At 41.1% G+C, this 24443-nt stretch overlaps 1 protein-coding gene across 1 annotated transcript in view; it reads left to right on the forward strand.

Annotated features, from left to right (window-relative positions):
• The window catches only part of stxbp5l (syntaxin binding protein 5L), a gene marked incomplete at its 5' end in the record, with an annotated part of 175901 nt that overhangs the window by 113643 nt on the left and 37815 nt on the right, over positions 1 to 24443 (forward strand). Inside the window, 11 exons of the mRNA XM_079253891.1 lie at positions 1319 to 1402; positions 6728 to 6851; positions 10361 to 10436; positions 10830 to 10984; positions 12206 to 12278; positions 13920 to 14067; positions 14543 to 14610; positions 15228 to 15268; positions 15491 to 15705; positions 15835 to 16010; positions 17208 to 17333. Of these exons, the coding sequence (XP_079110017.1) occupies positions 1319 to 1402; positions 6728 to 6851; positions 10361 to 10436; positions 10830 to 10984; positions 12206 to 12278; positions 13920 to 14067; positions 14543 to 14610; positions 15228 to 15268; positions 15491 to 15705; positions 15835 to 16010; positions 17208 to 17333 (1286 nt within the window). The remainder of the gene's footprint in view (positions 1 to 1318; positions 1403 to 6727; positions 6852 to 10360; positions 10437 to 10829; positions 10985 to 12205; positions 12279 to 13919; positions 14068 to 14542; positions 14611 to 15227; positions 15269 to 15490; positions 15706 to 15834; positions 16011 to 17207; positions 17334 to 24443) is intronic.

Raw genomic sequence — 24443 nt, forward strand, 5'->3', positions numbered from 1 at the left:
CTTATTGCAGTAAGACTATTCTGGTTGGGGGTTGGGGAGGGGGTGGGGCGGTGTTTCAGGTTTTCAAGTATTCTCCCTTTTTCAGAATAGCATCGGCTGAACATGTCAGTGACTGTGTGAATTTGCATTTAGTCTTTTCCTTCATTACTGGCAAAAGCATTAGAGTCAAATCAAATACCCAGGGTGTAATTTTCAATGAGCACCTTAAATGGAATATAAACAAATGTGTTAATTTAAAATGTGGACAGCAACAATTTCTTTCTCGACAAAGTTTATTCTTTGCAAGTAAATCCAGTCAAAGGTTTATTTTTTTCACTCTGTCTTTTTTCCAGTTTTTCTTTTATTAGACTCAGTAACTGGTTTTAATCTCTCTCTCAGAGCTGTCGCCCTCAGAAATTTTGAGCAACTTGCTCATGTTTATTTTTGTGTGTGTCGTGAGGTTCAGGTTATGTCACCTTTCCCCTGCCACGCAAAGCTGACGCAGGATCCGACTCTTGAAAGTTGGACTAACAAGATGACATACCAGTGATCGGAGCCTGCCCCAGCAGGATATATTTAGCACATGTATGATATCTGAATCTTCCATGCAGCTTGAGGTCTGATTATATATATATATATATATATATATATATATATATATATATATATATATTTTTTTTTTTTTTTTTTTTTTTTTTTAAGTTGGGCAAATTTATATAGTATCTAAATAGAGAATATAGCCCACCGTGTTAGAAGGTTCGAGCCACATATGGCATTATATGAAATAGATGCAAACTGAAAAAACAATATAAATCCTCAACCAAATTCATTTTTGTGTAATATTCTGATGAGCTAAGATACACTGTTTGTGTGTGTTTTTTCTTTGTTTGTTTTTGTTTGTGGTCAAATTAAATGTTAACCTCTTAGAAGTAAGGAAAACCAATTTTAAAAGAAACTTGAACTTCAATCTGAGTTAATAAATTAATCATCAGAAATCTTTGTATTACTGCCCTTCACCAACACCTCTTACAGCATTATTTGTACAGAAGCTTTCTGCATTTTATTTATATAAAGAAATTACGCAAACATGTGTTTACCTACAGAGATATTCTGAATTGTATGCTTGAAAACTCACATATTCCATTCATTGTGGACATATGAAGGACACAGTATACACAATCTTCTAAGAAATTTGACCTTTTTATTCACATTCAAATGATCTCTGTGAACTTTCCGCACAGCTTCCCTACACGTCACCAGAGTCCAGTAATAACTAACTTTGATACTGTTTGCCCACCACATTACCCATAACTTTTCATCTCGTCTCTCCTCTCCGCAGTTGCTCATAGGGTTTGAGAGTGGGACCATTGTTCAGTGGGACCTTCGTGCAAAGAAGGCCGACTTCAGGATCTATTACGATGAGGTGAGCTCCACTCTTTTATTGATGAACACAGCAGTGGAAAATACACTCAAGTGAAACAGTTTTGTCACTGAATCGGCAGTAATGAAAGGTGGTCGTGGTGGCTTTTGTGTGTTTTTTTGTGTGTTTCTGTCTCTCTTCAGATGTTTTATAAACAAAAGGCTTTGATGTATAGTAATGCAAAATAATTATGACAAGACAAACTTCAGAAAATCATTCACTGTTCACACAAATACACCCCCCCCCCCCCAACCCCCCCTCCCCCCACCCCGAAATTTGCTTTTTGGAATGAGGACCCCTACAACTACATGTGCGACAGAACCAGATGCAACAGTTTTTGGTTTTCACTTTCTCTTGAAGAATAAATCATTCATTTCTGTAATACATTCTTGGATGAGACCTCTCTGGACCTCTCCGGCAGAACCCCTGACACCCCACCCAATCCCCCGTGTGCTATCCTGATAATTGTTATTGTCAAAAGTCAAAAGCTGATTTGAAACTGAAAATGTTGTTTATGACTCTTCTGAAGTTTCTCTGGACTTCAGAACCCACAGAACAGGGGGCACAGTTCTGACATTTTTGCATTTCTGCTCCCTCTTCACAATCAGACCTACCTTTAGGATTGGCCCACAGGGGCACATTTTGCCATCTAAATAATATCTTCCCGTTGAAGTGGCACAATCCAGCCTGTGTACCTGCCAAAAATTTCAACTTTAACAAAATAGAGTACAATTTTCACGTCTGAGCAGCATCAGCTGGTGTTATTTGGAACAAGGCAACCTCTGTCCAATTACTGCTCTTTGAAGAAACAGTAATTGCTGGACCCAGGAAAACTGGCACCACTGCAGTTCCCCCCTGACAGCTTGCACGGCACCGTAGGCTGGAAGAGGTGAGGACTGCAGCATCTGTTGCCATTACACCTGGAGATCAGCAGGACGTATCTAATTGTCTCCGTTTGTTTGTCAAATTACTGTCCTATTATTTGATTCTCAGTGGAAAATGACAGATCAAAATTTTTATCTTACAAAAGCAGTAGAACTGACATGTTAACTATATAATAAACACATCAGAACCGCAGAGGAGTAGCTTTTCTCTTGTTAAACTTACAGGTGTGATAGAGGTCAGCAAACACATTAAGTCTATTATCTCTTATCTCGTTCAGTGTCAAGCCAACTTAACCACACTGCAGACTGTAAAATTACACTGTCTGAAGAATAAGTCCATTTTGTGAAACAATTTCTATAATTTACCATGGGGACATGGTGAATGTCTGGATTTTTTAACTAATGGTACTTTTATCCAGAGAATTGCAAGCTCATGCATAAAAAAGAACATTGAGCTCTCTCAGAGGCATAACCGTTTTGTATTATCCATTTTCTCTTTTTTTTTTAATTTTTTTTTTTTTTTTTTTATGAAGGACCAGTGTGGACTCAAACTCATAAGCCTTAGACATTATCACCTTGTGGCACTTGTCTTCGGCTTCTGCTGCCAGCTCTCGTCTCCTACTTCATTAACGAAGCTTTCAGTGCGCCATCGTCAGCGTACCATAACATTTCTGTCTCACACCTCTTCGATGAGGCTAAAAACAACACTCAATGACACAAGGGTACACTACTGACTTACAGCCCCTTGTACAATTAGAAAAGCTTTAGTTTTTATTTGTATTCTTGTCATTAAATCATGACTTACACAGTGTGAGCTTACCTATTAGATATTTTATGTTGTGGATGTTGTGTTTTCTCTGAAAGCACTGCAGTGGATTCATACAGGCTGGAAACCAACTTTAAAAAGGACATAGAAAAGCTTAGCAATGGCAAGCTTCTAATCAATTAAACTTGCGTTGATAAAAGTTTGAAAAGACTAAATAAAATGCATCCTAATTCCTAAATATTACAACTGTTCCACTTTTTATGTGCTAATAAGTTGAGGTTCATCAAGAACAACATAAAGTCAATTATCCTTTGAATTATACAATTTGACATTAAAATGCAAACTGCATATTGTCCTCATAACATTGCCCAGAGCACTGAGCTCTGTAAATATGAGTTTGACATAGATAGTTTTTGAAAACGCACCTCTAAAGAATGCATAATGAGGTCTTAAATAACATCAAACACGTCGCCACCTTGGAACCGTGAACATAAACAGCTTTGACATATCAACATTTATCCTCTTTTCAGTCAAAAAAAAAAGCAAAAGTGAGACATGAAAAAAGATCTGTTTCATACATAAAAAAATGAGACAGACTTAATTCTGGGTCAAAATGCATCCTTTTTCTTTTCTTTGTTTAGAGAAGGTCAAATGCAGAAACAAACCTATGATCCTACCATTTCTCTTTAGCTATACAATGACAAAGCTGTACCTTGCAAAACACCAGTTTATCTTTTAATTGAATGAGAGTATCTACACGAGGGGTGTTCAGCTCCAGCTCTTGTGGGCTGCAATATTGCAGGTTTTCAATGTATCCCTGCTTAAACTCACCAGACTCAAATTAATTTGTCATTGCAATGAAGTGTTGAAGCAGGAATACATTGAAAACCTGTAGGGGCTTGGACACCCCTCATCTTCACCAATGCAAGTTCAATCTTTTTAATTATTTTTTTTTTAATGCCATGTTCATTGAGGAAATATGCATTAAGTATCTTTAAAGCTGGGGTCGGTATCTTGCTCAGAGACTTTTTTTTTTTTTTTTTAAACTCTGGGTGAAGTGTTTCTTCGTCTTGATAGTAGTCTATACATTTTGTAATCATGAACAATGAGAAATATAGTTAGACTCTGCAAATCTGTAAAAACTCTGTCCAATCCAAACCTTCGGGCCAAATTGAAGTTGTTTGTTTCTTATATTTCATAAGCTTCTTCTCCTGGCTCCCCTCCTCCCCCTCCTGCAGCGCATACCTGATGGGCCACACCTTGCATAAAAATAGTGTGTTAGGATGAAAGTACAAAGTAGTAAAGAAGAAACTCAGAAGGCAAACATGGCTGAGAAAATGCAGGAAGGATTTCCCGACCCGGCTCGGTTTAGTTGCCTCCTCCAGCTAAACAATGAAGAAAGAGAAAATCTTTGGTGGAAAAAGCTGCAAACTAAAATTCCTGGATTCAAACTGTGATCCGAATCACCACCAAAATTAAATCAATTCTTCTTTTTCACATTTCCAACAACTCCTGAAAATGCAAATAAAATCCATCCATAACTTTTTTAATTGTCTTGAACAAAAACAGACAAGCAGATGAACGCTGGTAAAAACATAATCTCCTTGGCAGAGGTAAGAAAAAAGCCTTGGATCACGCAAGGAGCAAAACTAAAGGGGGAGGAGCCAAGACAGGGTGCTACTTTCACATCCTGCTAGCTCCCCAACATTACTTACCCCAGCTTTAAAAGAAATTGCAAGTTCTGTGTAAAGATCAGCAGAAATCTTTAGTTGATTGCAAAATCAAAAGTTCTTTTTTAAACTTTGTTGCCTGTTTAGTTTGTGTTGTTTGAATTGAAACTGCATGAGACTGAGCATGGTTTAACATCAAATAAAGTAGGAAAAGCAAAGTCTGAAAATTCACTTGATAATTTTTCTTTAGATCGACCAGCAGGCAGTTTAATTTGTAACTTGTATTCTAGTTTACCTCCTTTTGGAAGAGTTCCAGGAAGTTAGGGCAGAAGGTCAATGTGGTAGGTTATATTATGTTTTTCTCTTTTTCTTTATTTATCTTCAAGTATTTGTGTAGTGTGGAGGTAGTCAGTGTAGCACTGGGCACTTCTGAAATCTGACTGGACACCATAGGTGCCACCGCAGGTGATCGACAGGGGCATCTTTCCAGACATGCATGGACCACAAGTATCATAACACCAGTTTGAAGTCAATCTGAATTAGTTTCCTAATTAGTTATCCTTGACAAATAGTGACCTTTGGCTGCATCTTTCTAGAAGCGATTTACTCCCTGTGCAAGTACAACTACTAATGCTCTATCCATTTATTTTCTAAACAGCTTATTCCATTTCAGTGTTGGGGGAGAGCTGGATCCTATCAGTTACTAGGCGAGAGGCAGGCTTTACTGTGGACAGGTTCCCAGTCAAGCATCCACTTATGTTCTGAAAGGCTATTACTCTAATGTTAAACAGATGACATGTGTAGTTCTATTGTGGTGCAAGATTAGTTTCAAGATTATGTGGAGAAATCAACATCATATATAGTTTTTAATTAATGTATTAAGGGACCACAGATCAACTCGGTTAGGCTAGTGGCAGGTGAAAATAAACTATAAAGATGCTCAGAGTACCTCAGTACTTCACACAGTTACATAGCACTGACTAAGCAAGAGCTGCACGATCCAGATTAATTTAAACAGGTGGCTAGCAAGGCTGCTAGTTGATTTATAAAGTAAACTACAGTATGGAAATGTGAAGAAATGTGGCCTGTAATCAGTCTTATTATGTATAGTACGGGAAATATAAGAATGAAGAGAGAGGGAGATGTTTGTGAATTTTTTTCAAAAACTGGAAGGACACAAAACAGCCCGAGACAGACCCCAGCCCTTGTATTTACAACCTGACAGGCCCCAAACATGAAATAAACTACACAGGTCATTGTGGTCAGACACATTGTCCAGTCCATCACCACCAGACAGTAAGCCTGAGCTGCCAGGGGGAAAAAAAACCATTGATCCCCTTACAAGCATGTCAAGCACCACTGTGCCCCAAAAAAACTAAATTAGCTCTTTGTGGAGCTCAGGAGGAAGAGCAGTCATCTTTCAAAGAAAGTTGAGCGATCGATTCCAAGCATTCCTTGACTGCGTGCTGAAGTGTCCTTGGAGAAGATACTGAACCCCAAGTTGCCCCGCCGATGTGTCTGTCGGGGGTATGTGTGTGTGTGTGTGTGTGTGTGTGTGTGTGTGTGTGTGTGTGTGTGTGTGTGTGTGTGTGTGTGTGTGTGTGTGTGTGTGTGTAACTTTGTGAATGTGACATGCAGTGTAAAGCACTTTGAGTGGTCGGCATGGCTGGAAAAGTGCTATATAAGTACAAGTCCATTTACCATTTGTGGGCATTTTTGTAACTTGTTACAGATATTTCCACTTGGTGGTCTAGATTATTAATGTGCAGATGTTTTATTTCTCACGTTTAACTAATATGACTGCGGTTATCACAGCAGTGTATGTGAGTGTGTGTTAGAGAGAGGAACACAATAATTTCCCTGTCATAGACCCAGTAAAGTCTTGCCCACCCTTTGGCCACCCTTTGGCTTAAAATCTAGCTCCATCCCTGGTTCAAACTTTTTCTTGAACTTTTTCACCAAACTGTAATGACGTATTAACTTATGTAACCACTTCTCATTGGTGCAGGCCATCCATTCAGTCAGCTGGCATCATGAAGGGAAGCAGTTCATGTGCAGTCACTCAGATGGCAGCCTGACGTTATGGAACCTCAGAAACACCACCAAGCCATTCCAGGTCACATTCCCTCATGGTGAGATACACACACACACACCCTACAGCTACACTGTAATCCCAGTAAGGTCACTGCGATGTTGCCTCTTTCTGTATATTTGGTGGATTTATCATTTGACAATTGGCAGATTTAAAGGTTTCAACCTGTTAGAGGGGATGTGGGCTAAAACAGTACTTCAAGTTCAACTAATGTAGTTATGTAGTTATTTTCTGTCCTCAAAACTCAGACAATTGTCTTTAAATTAAACATCACTGGGACTTCTGCTCTTTGAAAAATATTGGACTGTTTTTGTGGAAATCAATAGAAAAACCACACAAAAAAAACAGTTAATGTGTTTTGAATGTTTATTTGGGCTTTGTGCCATTAAAAACAACCAATAATGGCATCAAAGTTTTGCAGTAGCTCAAGATAATCATCAGTGTGTTCAGCCATCAGCTCAGCCCTTGTTCAACCACACTCATTTCCAGTCTAACGCCTTCATATTGTAACAGATGATAAAAGAAATTATCTCTGTAAAATCTTCGGTGCTATTTCAGTTGAATGAATTCAGTTTCATTTGTATTTATGTGTGCTACAGATTTTCTTACTTCATCTGGTTTTGTTTGTTTAGTGGCAGGGCATCCTGATCTAGTCAGATTTTTTGCTTCATTCCTGTGAGCTGTGAAGTCACAAAACATTCAGGAAGGAAGGAACAACAGCCAGAAGGACAAACTCGAACTAACAAAATTAACCATATAGTAATGAATGCATTTGCTTTCACACATAAACTATGGTCCTAAAAATGTTCAAAATGTTCTGTGGAACATTTAAATGAGATTTTTCAATCCTGGAAAAATCTCCAGATCGTCAGAGAGGGGGACAGTGTGTGAACCCAGCAGCATATAGCAGATTACATAAACATGTATCTGTGTCGGTGAGATTATTTTCCTTGCCCTGCTCGCTGTATGTTACTTTCCACTGGCTCCAGCCCTGCTGTTAAGGACACGTAATAATACATGCAGTAGCCCTACTGATATAAACACTGTATGGATTCTCATCTGTTATTCTACACGTGTTACAAACATAACAGATTTCCACAACATAATTTTTTCATCACATGCTTCCTTCTGCACACTGGAGACAGAAGTTGGCCTTCACCCTTACATTGCTAGGCGGGAGAGCACCTCTCCTGCTGAAAGCATCCCCGCTGTAATGGGTTTCACGCTGATTGCTTCAGTGGTGAAAGAGTAGACCAAACTATCCAGACTTTTCCTGAAAAAACTCCAATGTTCATGTCCAAAGCAGCTTCTTTGTTGTGTGTAACAAAGTGCCTTTTCAGTTGTTATACAGTTTATCCACACCATCTCCACTTGCCCTGAAATACAGGATGTCTGATGTCTCTGTCAAAAACCAAGTTTATTAAATAAAAACACTTCATGTCAGGGTAATGAATATATATTATAATGTGTGATGTATTGCCCTAGAAAATTCAGTAAATCCATTTAATGACTATTCAAGCTTTTGACTTCATGACTCACAACAGGACATGGTCAAACGGACCATTTTCCGTTAAAAACTGGGTCAAACTTTTCAGACTGGGTCCATTCACACAGCATTATCCTGCCACATTATAAACACTGCATGAGGACTCAAATGCAGAACACAAGAGGTGGGCGTGTAAAATAAAAAAGTCAAAATAAATGTACAAAAAACAAGATTGCAATTGCAGAAAAGGGGAAAGTTCCCCAAAATCATAAATGTAAATAAAAGATAGAACTTAAACAGAGCTGGTCCAGATAAAAAAAAAAAACATCCACAAGACCAGGTGATGACAACAAGCATCTTAGAAAGCGCAAAAGAAACCTGAGCTGTAGGAGAACAACCACTATGAGCTGTAGGTGTGAAACACAGACAGGAAGCAGAAATAACTGAAAGGCACAAAGGAAAGAGGATTTTTGAAAATGATTTTAATTAAAGTCAGGAAACCAATAATAGAATGTTAAACATTAAAATCCAAAAACATGGTCAACATCAAGATGAAGAAACAAACTAATAGTGCTGAATACATTGAAAATGTAAATAAATGAAACACATTAAACCAAAAATAAATTCCATAATGTTTTATCTCAGTTCTACGTAGCTTATCAAATTATAAAACAAAACCAATCACATTTTATGACTAGACCTAAATTTGCATGTAATTGTTAGGAACATGAAAGATGTATCACATTATTTCCTAAGATTCTTACACTGCAGAGCCATGTTAAATGATATGGAAAGTAATTTTGAGTCTCTGCAGGGTTATGATGCAAACCATTGTTGCATTTGATTAGGAGATAAAGATATCTTTAAGCTGGGCATGAAAGATAAAAATGAGATGGGTGCAAATAACTCTCCCATTTCAAAACATGCTTGCTGTGATGTGCTGGGAAGGGATGTTTGTTAAGCAGCATTTGGGACAAAGCAGCTTAAAATCTGTATTTGGTACAGTTCCAACTCTAGGTATCTGACAGTATCATTACATTGTGACTACGTTAAAGCCAACTTGTCTCTGTGCCATCCACATTAAGCAGATTGGAAGCTGCTTGTCAGTGTATTTTATTTGTTCTCCCCAAACAAACTTTTCTTTGCAACCAAATCATTACTAACACATTTTACAGTCAACACTGACATGAAGAACAAGAATTACAGTTTTTACCTAAAGCTAAAAATGTTCCCTTAGGACCTTTGTGTATTCCAGGCATCACATGCAATTATTATTTCCAATTGTTATAATTTTTCATCCATTTAAAATTGACCAAATTAGTTGAGTTGAAACAATAGAACACATCAGGAAGCATTTTATCTAGCTGTTGTGGATCTTTCTCTTTTATGTTATAATATGATTAGTTGCTGTTTCCATGAGGTAAAAGCCGGTTGAGTGGACATAATAAAGTTGATAAATTCTATTTCTTTTTTTTTTCATTGAAAGTGCAACACCTTTGTTTGAAGTACTGCGCTCATGAATTGGAATCTGTGGTTTCAAGCTGAGAGACTGTCTCTTTGTGTCAATGACAAAATCATTCCAGCATTTGAAGCAGGAGGAAAATAGCTCCCTTTAATGCGCTGACTGATAATGGTCTGTCATTTCCTAAAAAAAAAAAAAAAAGAAAAGAGGAAACATGTTCCCTAGTAATAAACAAAGTTAAGACTGAAATGGGAACAAAAACAGTTCCTATTTTCTGTCTGATTGTTGTGCTGAAACGGTGCCATGATTGCTTTTATGATAAGAAATGCTGCTTGGCTGCATTATGATTACAGCTGAGGAGGAAAAGATTGTTTGTGTGAGGCAGTGCATTCAGCAGCTGTTAAGTAAGGCTAAATAATATGAATCGGTTTTAACAGGAAAAGCATTAGAAAAGCACAGCATATGCTTTTGTGGTTGTAGTATTCAGTCACTGACAGCCTCCCTCTGAACTCACTAAAATGGTGTTATAGTAAATTAGTGCAGGTTACATAAAAAGGATCGAGGAAATATCACCAATCTGTTGCCATTTTCTTTTAATCAGGAAAGATACAAAAGGACGGGAGGAAGGAGTCGTGTAAACCCATACTCAAAGTGGAGTACAAGACCTCAAGAAGCAGGTGTGTGCTTTTTATACGAGTCCCAATTTCCTGATCTAAGTGACTTTGAAGTATCCTGATTACGCATGCTCATGCATCATTACTTCCAAACTGACATTTGAGCTCTGAGATGAAAGTCAGCATGATTTAGTCTGTTTTTAACTAATTTGGTTGGGTAGTTTGTCCTCACAGCTGTGCTAATGAGCATTCATTCAGCTCCACTCTTTTAATTTATCTGATCATTTCTACAAGTGATTCACCATAAGATCAGAAAATAGAGATGTATCCTCCATGTTGTTGGACTGATTATTTCACATCTTCATTCTTTCTCTTCGTGGTTTACTTTACTCATCAATTACAACTGCTAGTACAAAAACAAACGCCCTCTGCATATCTCTTCTGTCTGAAAAACAGCGAGCCTTTTGTTATTTTCTCTGGGGGTCTTTCGTATGACAAGGCGGGACGACGGCCAGCATTAACCATCATGCATGGCAAAGCCATCACCGTTCTGGAGATGGACCATCCTATAGTAGAGTTCATGGTGCTCTGTGAGACTCCTTACATCAACGGTGAGTAGGCCTGTTGCAATAAGCAATAAGTCAATTAATCGCACAATAAGAAAAAATGCGCGCAATAAGTTTGCTGGACGCAATAATTTTAATTTGTCTTTCTTTTCTCGAGTGCCATGTTTGTTTTAGGACAATATTAACGAAACACGGCAATACGACAAGCTTCCATCTGCACATCAACTGCAGTTATCCCAACTGGGAAAAAAAGATCTTAACAAACAGGCTAGCTCCATCTTCCTGACAGTCCACGAACACGATGTTTAACTGACAGATTAAATACAAACAGGACAGCCATGCCGTCCTTTAATATTGTTAAAAAGGCGACATTTTGAAAAATGTTGCAAACATTTCACAGCTTGTATGAATTGCCTGAATGAACACACATGTTACAAACGGCAATTCCACAACCTTACAATAACATGAAAAATGACATACTGAAGATGTTTTAAGACAGTTTTACCATTTCACCTCTGGTCAAGTCCAAACATGTTCCCTTATATGAGCTGACTATAGACTATGCAACTGTGTTACATGGTGTTTGTAGACCATATGTTCCAGATAAACATGTTGCCAATCCTGATAAATCCTGATATGTTTTAGCAGACTGGGGGACTGGATGAGCATAAACTAGTCTGCACATTGAGCTAAATGTTCTTTAGAAATTAAAGTATGTTGATCTTTGAAAGGAATAACTTGTATTGTTATGGTTTTATTATTATTCAGGCTGAAAATGGCCTAAAAATGACAACAATAATCGCTTTGCGCAATATTATCGTCCTACCGCAATGATTTCTGAGACAATTAATCGCATGGCAAAATTTGTTACAGTGACAGGCCTAATGGTGATCGTGTGCATTCACTTTTATAACTTGTTTCATTAGTTTTCTTTGCATTGCATATTGTTTCTGTGCTGTGGGGTCTGTGGGTTTAAATCCATGCAGAGAGACTTGGTTTGCAGCCACCTGGAGAATATACAGTTTTCTGCAAAGAAGCTCTCCATACCCCTTGCTCACTATCTATTCTACACAAAAAATATCAAATATACCATTTTATCATTTAGCGCAGTTCCCCTGCAGATCATTGTGATGGCATTTATTGAAATGAAAAAAGTGAAAAAATAATCAGATATGTTCAAACTTGAACACTTTCTGGGATTAACTGCTTGTTTTCGAAGATACCTCAAATGTTTTGTCTCATTCAGTTTGGCTTCGTGTCTCACAGAGGTCCAGGAGCCCTACGCAGTCGTTGTGTTGCTGGAGAAGGACTTGATTGTGGTGGATCTCACACAAAGCAAGTAGGTGTCTCACACATTCACACCTCCAGCTGTCACATCCTGAGAAGATCCCTGATAGATAACAACAAATAAAGGGGTTTAGACTGAAAGGGTCATTTGGATTTGGATTTCAGTAAACAGAAAGTAAGAGTCATAGTGCACATTCACATCAGCCTTTTTCATCCAAATCCGAGTCCGTTTGCTCGGAAAGTTCGCTTCGTTTGGGGAAATGTGAATGCGCCAAACGAATTCTCACTCAGATCAAAGAAGCAGATTCAGTCCGTCTACAAACGTAGGTTTTGCTCTGTTTAAATGGACCAAAAACAGGAAGCAGATTACAAAAAAAAGTCACTTCCTGCATTTAACGTATCTTTGAATTATGGGTAAAAACATAGCGATCGTGTTAAGAGTAATCTGGTTGGCTCTTGTTAATATTGCATATTGTTGCAGTGTATTTCTGCAGTTTACTTGCATAAGATAAAAAAAAAAAAAAAACTAAAATGGGAAAAGTTTCATGCGCCATGTTTAACTTATTCTCTTTTTTGCTAGATACTAGTGCAGCGCCATCTTTGGTGAGAATGGGGACATATTCTAATGCTTTGGCTTCTTTAACAAAAATGCCGCTTGTATGCGATCTCAGTCCGCAAGAATACACCCCACTACAACTGGGCCGAGTCCCACATCGGACCGAGACTAGCAGACTATCCTCATTTGAATGCACCCTAAAATTAAGTGGTTGCACAACTTTTGCCTTTTGGGCTCCTAATGTATCAGCTGTTAGATAGGTAAGAAGACGGTGGTGTCATGCTCATAATCAAAACATTCACCTTATCCATCAGTCTAAATAAAGGTGACTTTTAGGAGTTATTTCATGAACTCTAAAGTTGCAGCACTTTGGTACTTGCAGTGATGCTTACAGATAAGAACTGTTTAAAATGCCCCTTCACACCCCCGACCCCACCAGATGTAATTATTTTATAAAGATTTATGACTGGGTGAAAATATGAGTGCTCCACCTCAGCTGACCTGCTTTAACTGAAGGGTGGTATGAAGATGAAATCAGCTGATATGCAGGCTTGGGGAATCCATTTGAATGGTAGCAATACATTAAGGTCTAAATGAGCTTGCTGAATAAATTAGGTTATGTAATTACACAGCTTAGATGTAAAAGTCTCCTGACACCAGCGGTTGTAACATACCTAGATTTTCTTCAGCATTGCCATCTCATTGATCAGTGGGTGCATGTTTTCATTATGAGGCAGATTGAACTGCCGATACATAAGACTACGGATGATTAGAAAACATTTACGTCGGTGCCCTTTTTACGCGTTGTTTAACGCATCTACGTCTCTATCAGTACAATTTCTACACTGTCACACACTACAAATTATGAGTTTGAAGTACAGTATGAAAAAGGGAAATGTGAAATGATGCATGTTATTATTGTAGAGATCTGAGAAGGTAACTAGAACAACCATGTGTCCTCCTTTCTTTTGCTATTTTATATTCTTATTTTATTCTCTTAACAGGAGATATTTCAGTGTACATTTGCATACATTTGTTTGTTTCTTTGTTTTTATTCCCTGATGATTTCAGCTCCTTTTTCTGTTTTTCTGTAATGATGGAGGAACCCATAACACATCACGTTCTTGTATCTTGCAGCTTCCCCGTGTTTGAGAATCCGTATCCCATGGACATCCATGAGTCTCCAGTCACCTGCACAGCCTATTTTGCAGATTGTCCCCCAGACATTATCCCGATTCTCTACTCTATAGGAGCTAAACACAAGAAGACGGGCTATAGCCAAAAGGTATGACACGCATCAAAACAAAACAACTACTGATTTAGATATATTTGACTTACATTTGGTTTTAATTTGGTTTAATTATTAACTCTTAGGTTATCATGCATATAGGAGTTTTTCAATGTCAAAATGATGATCATCACATCCTTGAAACTTTTGTTGCAACTGGCCTTTAAAATTGTTTGATGATCCTCTCAAAGTTGGCTACATCACACCTTGAAGTCAACGTTAGGCCAGATTACCAAGTAAATGTAGTGCTCCAAAGGGATCCTTGCATGGCCTTGAATAAATTATGTGTTATCATGGAAATTTGTGAATCAAAACATGTTTTATATTTCTGGATAGAATTTTGCATTTTGTGGAAATAAAACCATGTCATGTTTTGAGTGTTTGATAAAATGAAACCAAAAATGTCCCATTGTCTAAAATAATGTGATTATAGTGACAAAAACCATTTGCTTTTTTTGTGTTATACTGTCAGGAGTGGCCAGTGAGTGGAGGAACATGGACATTAGGTTCCCACACCTATCCAGAGATTATTATCACAGGGTAAGTCAGAAATGCTGACAGAAAAAAACAAGGAAATTGAAAAAAATCTGCCCCTCACAATTAAAACGACCTTCACATGAGTGTCCTCACGCACTTGTATTGCTTGTTCTTTGCAAGCGTAATTTGGCTCCGTGCAAACCTTAGGAAAAAAACAGCACAGGGTCATGCTGCTTTGTAAGGCGTTGACAGAGATGTTAACTTGTTCTGAAGCTCCCACACTGGGTGCTGTTTGCTTCTGGGTAAAACCCACAGATATCAGTGGCAGCTGAGCCGGGGCGCCCTTTGATGCAGATATGGAGATATTTTCTGTGGGGCGCACAGTGTGACAAAACTTAAATCCTCAGCTCACAGGAAATTTATTGCCTCAGAGGAAAGTAGCTATCCATTCTGCAAGGATGGGCCAGAAGGGGTTTAAATTTATAATAGGTAAAAGCTGCAGCCAAATTTATTTAAAAAAAAAAAAAAAAAAAAGTATTGAAGAGAACTTTAATGGATAAGTGCAACATTTTAAGGTTGATATTTTGGCATATTTAAGCATGAAGTAAGGCTGTCTCCTTTTGTTTGATTGTGATGTTCTTGCACTCTTAAGAAATGCATTGATTTTTTTTTTCTTTCAGGCATGCTGACGGATCAGTTAAATTTTGGGATGCATCTGCAAGTAAGTCCTTTATCTGTACTGTTTTTGTTATTCTTGTCTGAAATGATGCATGAAGTTGATGTCGGGATTGTATTGCACAGCATACTTGAAAATAAATCCCAGTTTAATCGTATTTATAAGATAGAATCAGTTACTGCAGTTGTCAATACACTTACATTTAACATTTCTATTCGCTACATGTGTAAAAAATTGCAAACATTTCTTTTTAAATCATTGAACCAGTCACACTGCAGATGTTGTACAAGCTGAAGACCTCCAAAGTATTTGAGAAGCCAAAGCCAGGTGAAGGCAGGGCTGCTGAATTAGTGGAAGAGGACCCTTTTGCCATTCAGATGGTCAGCTGGTGCCCTCAGAGTCGCATCTTCTGTGTGGTTGGCATCTCTGCTCACATTATCCTGTATCGCTTCAGCAAATACGATGCCAACACTCAGATAGTGGTGAGTTAAAAAGGTGGTCACGAAATCTGACGGAAATTTTACCTCTTCTCTGAAACCTGTTTTTAAACACAGCCGTTTACTGTTTTAGCTGTAGACGCGTCTATCATTCTGCATCCATGTCACTCTCAGGCACTAGAGGTACGCTTGCAATGCGAACCCGAAGATGTCATCACTCCATCAGAGAATGAAAACAACCCCTGCTTCTCAGAGCCAGGCTCCCACTCGCCCCAGCCCCATCACCAATACCCAGTTAGCCCCGGCAGCAGAACACCGGAGAGTGGCAAAGACAGCATCCCCTGCCTCAAGTAAGACCTCGGCATACACATCAAAGGTTCACTACACTAGACAGCATTCATGTGTTTGGATGAATCAGCTGCTCTTCGAGCGTGTGATGAAGTTGTTAAAGCACATTCATCTAATGAAATGCATGCAATAAAATCCCTGCAGTATGTCTTCCATTGTTTGCATTCAGGGCTTTAGAGGGTTGCATCCAACAGGCTAACATGGAGCGGGGGGAACAAAGACGTGACAGGAAAGAAATAATCTAATAGTCAGAGTGATGAGAAATGAGATCTATTTTCCAGCTATGGTAAGTGTAGGTCAGTGTATGTGGATTCTTTATATTCATAGTTAAATGACACTCAGGCTCCTCAGGATGTAAGGTAATAAATCAGTAAATTACATGAAAAGACTTAATATCAGATATGTTAAGTCTTCACAGCTGAAAAAAATCAATATGAACACCTACCCCTTAGTCTAGGTCACTATTTGTCAAATGAGGGTGCATGTTCCCTAAGGGGTACTTAGAGATTCTCCATGGAGTATGTGAGAAAATAAAAGAATAAAGAAAATACTCTTCATGTAAAATGTTATAACAGTGTGAAAAAGTTATTTCAAAGAAATAATAATTTAGCTTAACAACAATATTCAGTTTATTTTGTTGTAAAAAAAAAAAAACAAAAAAAAAACAGGAACATACAGAAACACTGCCTGCCGTGGTATTAACTTGAATGTTTTTAGGCAGACATTGCTGAATTCAGGTCATCACTACACTGAATGTGCACAGCCTCACCATCAGCAGCCCTGAAGGCTTTTTGGTGTCTTTGCTCCTGGCTAAAACCAAAATTAAAAAAAAGAAAACCTTCACCATCGCTGAAGAGCTCTTCCTACCTGTCGCTAGGTTGGAAGAGCTAAAAGCTTCAGATGGCAGTCTTTGAGAGATTGTTGGACAAGTTGTGGGAAAACTTTACACTCCAGCTGGATGAATCCGAGGATGTAAGTGGAAATGCACGACTTGGTCTTTTGTTTGACTGTAACGATGTTTACAACCACATCCTAAAGACCGGAGAGGACCTTTTATTCATGAAAAAACGTTGATCAATTTTATTATAATTTTTTTTTTTTTTTTTAGCAGAGAGCCATCAAAGTTGTTCACAAAGTGTCATTATGAAGGGGATGATAATGTACAACTCACTCCAAGCTCTGCTCTGTGGCTCTTTCAGGGTGAGAGAGCGAGCGGTTCGGGTGCCTCCTGGCTACCAGTCAGACCTGGTCATCCAGCTGCTGTGGGTGGATGGAGAACCTCCACAACAGATCACCAGCCTGGACATCAACTCGGCCTATGGCCTGTAAGTCTTCATATATGCTCTTTACATGTACTTTACACAGTGTATTTAATCATCTGCGTTGCCTTTTAGTCATATATGAGTCATATATATATTTGACAATAGTCAAATATACAGGTGTAAAGTAGGTGCTGGAAACTAGATTAAAATGATCACCTTTTAGACTGCAGAGGACTGAGAGTAGTTGATTTAGACACAGTCTCATCCCAGTGAAACACAACATGGGTTTTTTTTTTTTGTTGAAGTCAGAATAGATGAGTTGCAGGCTGGTGGTTTCAAATTACAGCAAGAAGGGAGAATTTGACAAAGATTAAACCCTAAACCACTTGAAAACACACTTAATCTAAACCACACCCGCATTTTGTGTATGCATAGGTCTCGCCATCTGTTGATGTGCATCTGTGAGCAGACTTTCAGTGTATGTGGGCTTCTTTATGTATGAAGCTTAGATAAGGTTGTATCTGGTTATAAGGTAATAAATAAACATTTCCAGCTGCAGTAAGATGTTTCAGGCATTTAAAATGTATTTTCTTGTGCAATAAGTCCCTCTTTGGACTTTCATTGACAAATATTATTGATAGTAATGAGTGTTAAAGCCTGAAGTAATCCATCCATCCATCCATCCATCCATCTTCTGCCGCTTATCCGGGGTCAGGTTGCGGGGGCAGCAGCCTAAGCAGGGAAGCCCAGACTTCCCTCTCCCCAGCCACATTTGCCAACTCTGCGGGGGGGATCCCGAGGCGTTCCCAGGCCAGCCGAGAGATATAATCCCTCCAGCGTGTCCTGGGTCTTCCCCGGGGTCTCCTCCCAGAGGGACGTGCCTGGAACACCTCACCAGGGAGGCGTCCAGGAGGCATCCTGACCAGATGCCCGAGCCACCTCAACTGGTTCCTCTCGATGCGGAGGAGCAGCGGCTCTACTCTGAGCCCCTCCCGAATGACCGAGCTCCTCACCCTATCTGTAAGGGTGAGCCCGGCCACCCTGCGGAGGAAACCCATTTCAGCCGCCTGTATACGAGATCTCCTTCTTTCGGTCACGACCCACAGCTCGTGACCATAGGTGAGGGTAGGAACGTACATCGACTGGTAAATCGAGAGCTTCGCCTTCTGGCTCAGCTCCTTCTTCACCACGACAGACCGGCGCAGAGCCCGCATTACTGCAGACACCGCACCGATCCGTCTGTCGATCTCGCGCTCCATCCTTCCCTCACTTGTGAACAAGACCCCGAGATATTTAAACTCCTCCACTTGAGGCAGGACCTCACTCCCGACCCGGAGAGGGCAATCCACCCTATTCCGGCTTAGGACCATGGTCTCAGACTTGGAGGTGCTGATTCTCATCCCAGCCGCTTCACACTCAGCCGTGAATCGCTCAAGCGAGAGCTGGAGATCACGACCAGATGAAGCCAACAGGACCACGTCATCCGCAAAAATCAGGGACCCAATCCTGAGGCCACCAAGTCGGATCCCCTCAACACCTCGGCTGCGCCTAGAAATTCTGTCCATATAAGTTATGAACAGAATCGGTGATAAAGGGCAGCCTTGGCGGAGTCCAACCCTCACCGGAAACGAATCCGACTTACTACCGGCAATGCGGACCAAGCTCTGACACCTGTCGTACAGGGACCGGACAGCCCTTACAAGGGGGTCCGGTACCCCATACTCCCGGAGTACCCCCCACAGGAGCCCCCGGGGGACACGGTCGAATGCCTTCTCCAGGTCCACAAAACACATGTAGACTGGTTGGGCAAACTCCCATGCCCCCTCCAGAACCCCAAAGAGGGTATAGAGCTGGTCCACTGTTCCGCGACCAGGACGAAAACCACACTGCTCCTCCTCATCCAGGATTCGACTATCCGGCGGACCCTCCTCTCCAGGACCCCTGAATAGACCTTACCAGGGAGGCTGAGGAGTGTGATTCCCCTGTAATTGGAACACACCCTCCGGTCCCCCTTCTTAAAAAGGGGGACCACCACCCCACTCTGCCAATCCAGCGGTACTGCCCCTGATGTCCACGCAATGCTGCAGAGGCGTGTCAGCCAGGACAGCCCCACAGCATCCAGAGCCTTAAGGAACTCCGGGCGGATCTCATCCACCCCCGGGGCCTTGCCGCCAAGGAGCTTTTTGACCACCTCAGCGACTTCAGCCCCAGAGATAGGAGAGTCCACCCCTGAGTCCACCAGCTCTGCTTCCTCATTGGAAGACGTGTTGGTAGGATTGAGGAGGTCTTCGAAGTATTCCTTCCACCGACCCACTACGTCCTGAGTTGAGGTCAGCAGCTCCCCACCTCCACTGTACACAGTATTGATGGAGCACTGCTTCCCCCTCCTGAGCCGCCGGATGGTGGACCAGAATCTCCTCGAAGCCGTCCGGAAGTCTTTCTCCATGGCCTCGCCAAACTCCTCCCATGCCCGAGTTTTTGCCTCGGCAACAGTCGAAGCCGCATGCCGCTTAGCCCGCCGGTACCCATCAGCTGCCTCCAGAGTCCCACAGGCCAAGAAGGCCCAATAGGACTCCTTCTTCAGCTTGACGGCATCCCTCACTGTTGGTGTCCACCAAAGAGTCCTGGGATTACCGCCACGACAGGCACCAACGACCTTACAGCCACAGCTCCGGCCTCAGCAATAGAGGCACGGAACACAGCCCATTCGGACTCAATGTCCCCCACCTCACTCGGGACATGGTTGAAGCTCTGCTGAAGGTGGGAGTTGAAGCTCGCTCTGACGGGGGACTCAGCCAGACGTTCCCAGCAGACCCTCACAACACGTTTGGGTCTGCCAGATCTGACCGGCCTCCTCCCCCACCACCTGAGCCAACTCACCACCAGGTGGTGATCAGTTGACAGCTCCACCCCCCTCTTCACCCGAGTGTCCAAGGCATGTGGCCGCAGGTCCGACGATACGACTACAAAATCGATCATCAAACTGCGGCCCTGGGAATCCTGATGCCAGGTGTACATATGGACACTCTTATGTTGGAACATGATGTTCGTTATGGACAATCCATGACGAGCACAGAAGTCCAATAACAAAACACCATTTGGGTTCAGAGGGGGGGGACCATGCCTCCCAATCACTCCCCTCCAGGTCTCACTGTCATTGCCCACGTGAGCATTGAAGTCCCCCAGCAGAACAATGGAGTCCCCAGAAGGAGCACCCTCCAGCACTCCTTCCAAGGAATCCAGAAAGGGTGGGTACTCTGAACTGCTGTTCGGTGCATAAGCACAGACAACAGTCAGGACCCGTCCCCCCACCCGGAGGCGGAGGGAAACTACCCTTTCATCCACCGGGGTAAACCCCAACGTGCAGGCACCAAGCTGGGGGCTGATGAGAATGCCCACACCTGCTCGGCGCCTCCCACCATGAGCAACTCCAGAGTGGAAGAAAGTCCAGCCCCTTTCGAGGGTACTGGTTCCAGAGCCCAAGCCATGCGTCGAGGTGAGTCCAACAATATCTAGCCAGAACCGCTCAACCTCGCGCAAAAGCTCAGGCTCCTTCCCCACCAGAGAGGTGACGTTCCACGTCCCTAGAGCCAACTTCTGCAGCCAGGGATCGGACCGCCAGGGTCCCCACCCCTTGCTGCCGCCCAGCTCACACTGCACCCGACCCCTACGGCTCCTCCCGCAGATGGTGAGCCCACGGGAGGTGGGACCCATGTAACCCTTTCGGGCTGAGCCCGACCGGGCCCCATGGGCGAAGGCCCGGCCACCAGACGCTCGCTCTCATACCCCACCTCCAGGCCTGGCTCCAGAGGGGGGTCCCGGTAACCCGCGTCCGGGCAAGGGAACATTCATGCCCAGGTTGGTCGTCATCGTAGAGGTCGATGAGCCGTGCTTGGTCTGGTCCCTCCCCTAGACACCTGTTTGCCATGGGTGACCCTACCAGGGGCATAAAGCCCCCGACAACATAGCTGCTAGGATCTTCGGGACGCACAAACCCCTCTACCACGATAAGGTGACGGCTCAGGGAGGGGGCCTGAAGTAATCACCCAGACAATATAAATACTGAAAAAAATTCCCTTTTTTTATTTTTTTTTAAGATCAGGGTTAAAATTTGGAGGAAAATTATCAATACCCAGATGTTGTGGACACATTTGTACAACATCCTGATTGACAGATCTTAGATCAGCTCAATTGAACCACAAGGAGCAAACTAAAGCAAATTGCTTCATGAATTTTCTAAAGCATGCTGTAGATACTGCATAATAATATAAGTTACCAAGGTAGTAAAACTGCAATACTATGGTGAGAATATCCCACAAGGATGTATGCCAGCAGGGAAACAAAGGATTCAGTATCTGATATGTTATTTTAGTTACAGTCTTTACTAAACAAACCCAGTTTTTTTTCCTTGTTCCCATTGTTCGTCTGAGGTAAAGCGTTCAAACTCTGGCGGGGAAGATGTCTATAGAAAGATGTCTGTATAATGACCAACATGCCTGATCTTCAATAATTAATAGTTGGCTAAAATAAATATTTTCCTACAAAAACGTGTGAAATTATTCTGCCGGTTACACTTATTTCATACATTATCAGCGTTCTGATTGCCGCTGTCTGTGTTGGAGTAGAATCTGACAGTGCAGGGCTTCAGAGGGGCCAATTCCTGGTCCAGAAAGTAAAAGTCCTGTCTGGTAGCTGTTGCAAACAGTCGCTAAACGAGCTGAATTTAATGAGCAGAGTTTATTTGCCAGGTAAACAAGCCTGTTAGTGAAAACACCTGTTCTAAATGTACAGGCAGATCCAAAAACATGGCAGGACTTTTACTTTCTGGACCAGGGTTTTCCACCTCTGCAGGGTTTGTTTGGAACTATTTAAGTCTCCATGACCCTTGTGGCCACTAATACAGCAAAGCCAATGGATGTTGCAACTCTGAGAAATATAAAAGGTTCTGGGCCCCATATCCCAGCCAGCATGTCCATGTAAAGCCCATAAGGTTGCATTTGGGCATGGGCTCAAGCATGGGCTTGAACTGCGAAAATTTAACATGCCCATGTGTACATAGACCCATATCTGAAGCCCATGTGGGCTGTCTGTATGAGACCAACAAGGTGGGCTAAGTGTGAATGGACATTAACAGGGCCATTTTAAACAGGGCTCTTACTTTTTTTTTTTTAGAAATTCTGGCTAAATGGACCCAAAGTTGGGCCCCAGCTGAAAACCTAATAGAACCAACTTGAAGCCTATGTAGACAAACACAGGTGAGCCCGCTGTGAAAACTGCAGACAAACCAAAGTGAGACACTTTTCTAAAGCTCAAATTTAACCCTTGTATGGACACACTGGCTGAGTATGAGTAACTTACCTGAAATCTTTTTAGATCAATCATTCCTTTACATAATGATTCTTTGTTTTTTTTTCTTTTTTACATTTGCTATTGTTTCATTTTCAGATTTACACTCATACCTGATCTGTCTGTCTCCTTTCAGAGTTTTTATTAGAACCGGGTTTACTTATAGTATCAGATTAACTAAAACAACCTTAAACAGAGATTAGGCAAGTGGTTTAAATGTACAGGCTAATGCCAGGTTTACACCAGGCCCTGTCTCTGAAACTGGTTCATAGTGTATTGTGTGTGTATTGCTGCTACCAGGTGACCAACTCACCTAAATGTTTTCATCTAATCAGACTAACATTTTCCAGCTATCTTGAGAAAATCAACCCATGTTCTGTAACAGCGATTATACTTACATGAGTACATGTTGTCAGTTCTCAAAGTGTGGCAACACTTCTTGTCTCTTTGGTCTTTAAGACCCCATCAGTGGCTTTGATTTCTGATGCAAGCAATTCATAAAATCACAGCTCGGCTTAAAAGCTCATTACAGGTCAAGGCAGTGACATTTGAATAATTTCTGAAGCTACTGATGGCTAGAATGGAGTTGCGCAATATGATTTATTTTGTTTCCTTGTCTTTTGCTGCCTCTTTAACTCATATGCACTATATTTTGTTGCTACCACATTAAGAGAAAAGAAAAATAAATAATTTTAACATATTTGCACATCATACAGACATGCTTCAGTGGCCACAGCTCTGATTAAATGGTAAAAAGAAGGTTTTGCATTTATAGACTGTACTTTCATCTCCTCATTTTTTAACATTTTTTTTTTTTTAATCTAAAGTTGAAAACACTAGACTGACTTCTCTGATTATCTTTATATAATATAGTGTTTGTACCAAAGTATGTTTTCTGTCTGTTTACTGCATGAACTATAAGTTCAAGTTGAAGTTTATTTCCACAGCACACTAACAACAACCAGTCACACAAAGTACTGCACAAATTGAAAATAATAGAAGAACAAAAGAATAAAATACATCAAACAAAAACGCCAAGTCATAGGGAATGATCAAAACTGCTGAAAATTAAAGCTTAAACGTAAGTAAGGGCACAACACATGTAGAGTAACATTCTGATGAAAAAGCATGTAGCCAATAATTAAATGAAGCTTCAGACACTAATGTTATCTCAATTTAATTTCCTTCTTTCCCATTTTTGAGGGGCTTTTTTGTGATTTTCTTCTCGTTTTGCCGTTTGTTTTGCATGAAGTGCTGATTAGTGTGAAATTCTGGGTAAAAAAAGAGACTGCTGCTTTGTAATCTGTTTTAAAGTGTGCAATCAGGGTCTTGATATTGTTATTTACTCGAGCAGTGTAGCCCGAAGATGCAGGCACATTTTGGTGAAAATAACAAATCATTAGTGAGATTGTCAACCATCTATTCATACGACAGTAATGTGAACTGACAGCCCAGACGTACCAGAAGAAAGTCATTTGTATATCTGACCACTTGTCCAGTATGCAGTGGTGTCACCTTCCATGGTTGTAACTTGTCAGATGGTAACATATCCGTAGGCTGTTGTTTTCTGACGGGCAACGAAGGGTAATATAACATGACATGACTTGCAAGACATGAATATAAAAATGTGTTATTCAGCAGGTTAAGTGTCATACACGTGGCCTCCAGTATGACGTCTTCGTAGTGTGACAAGAGTCCGTGAATTAGAGCTTCCCTTTGTGCAGTATGAGCCGCTACTGGGCTAACATGTTCATTCTCTTATTTTCTCTTTTAGAATTGTAATTATTGAATGCTGAATTAAAGTCCCAATAACAGAGAAATCTGATC

This window comes from Telmatherina bonti (genome assembly GCF_933228915.1).
Source record: "Telmatherina bonti genome assembly, chromosome: 15".
NCBI classification, from domain to species: Eukaryota; Metazoa; Chordata; class Actinopteri; order Atheriniformes; family Telmatherinidae; genus Telmatherina; species Telmatherina bonti.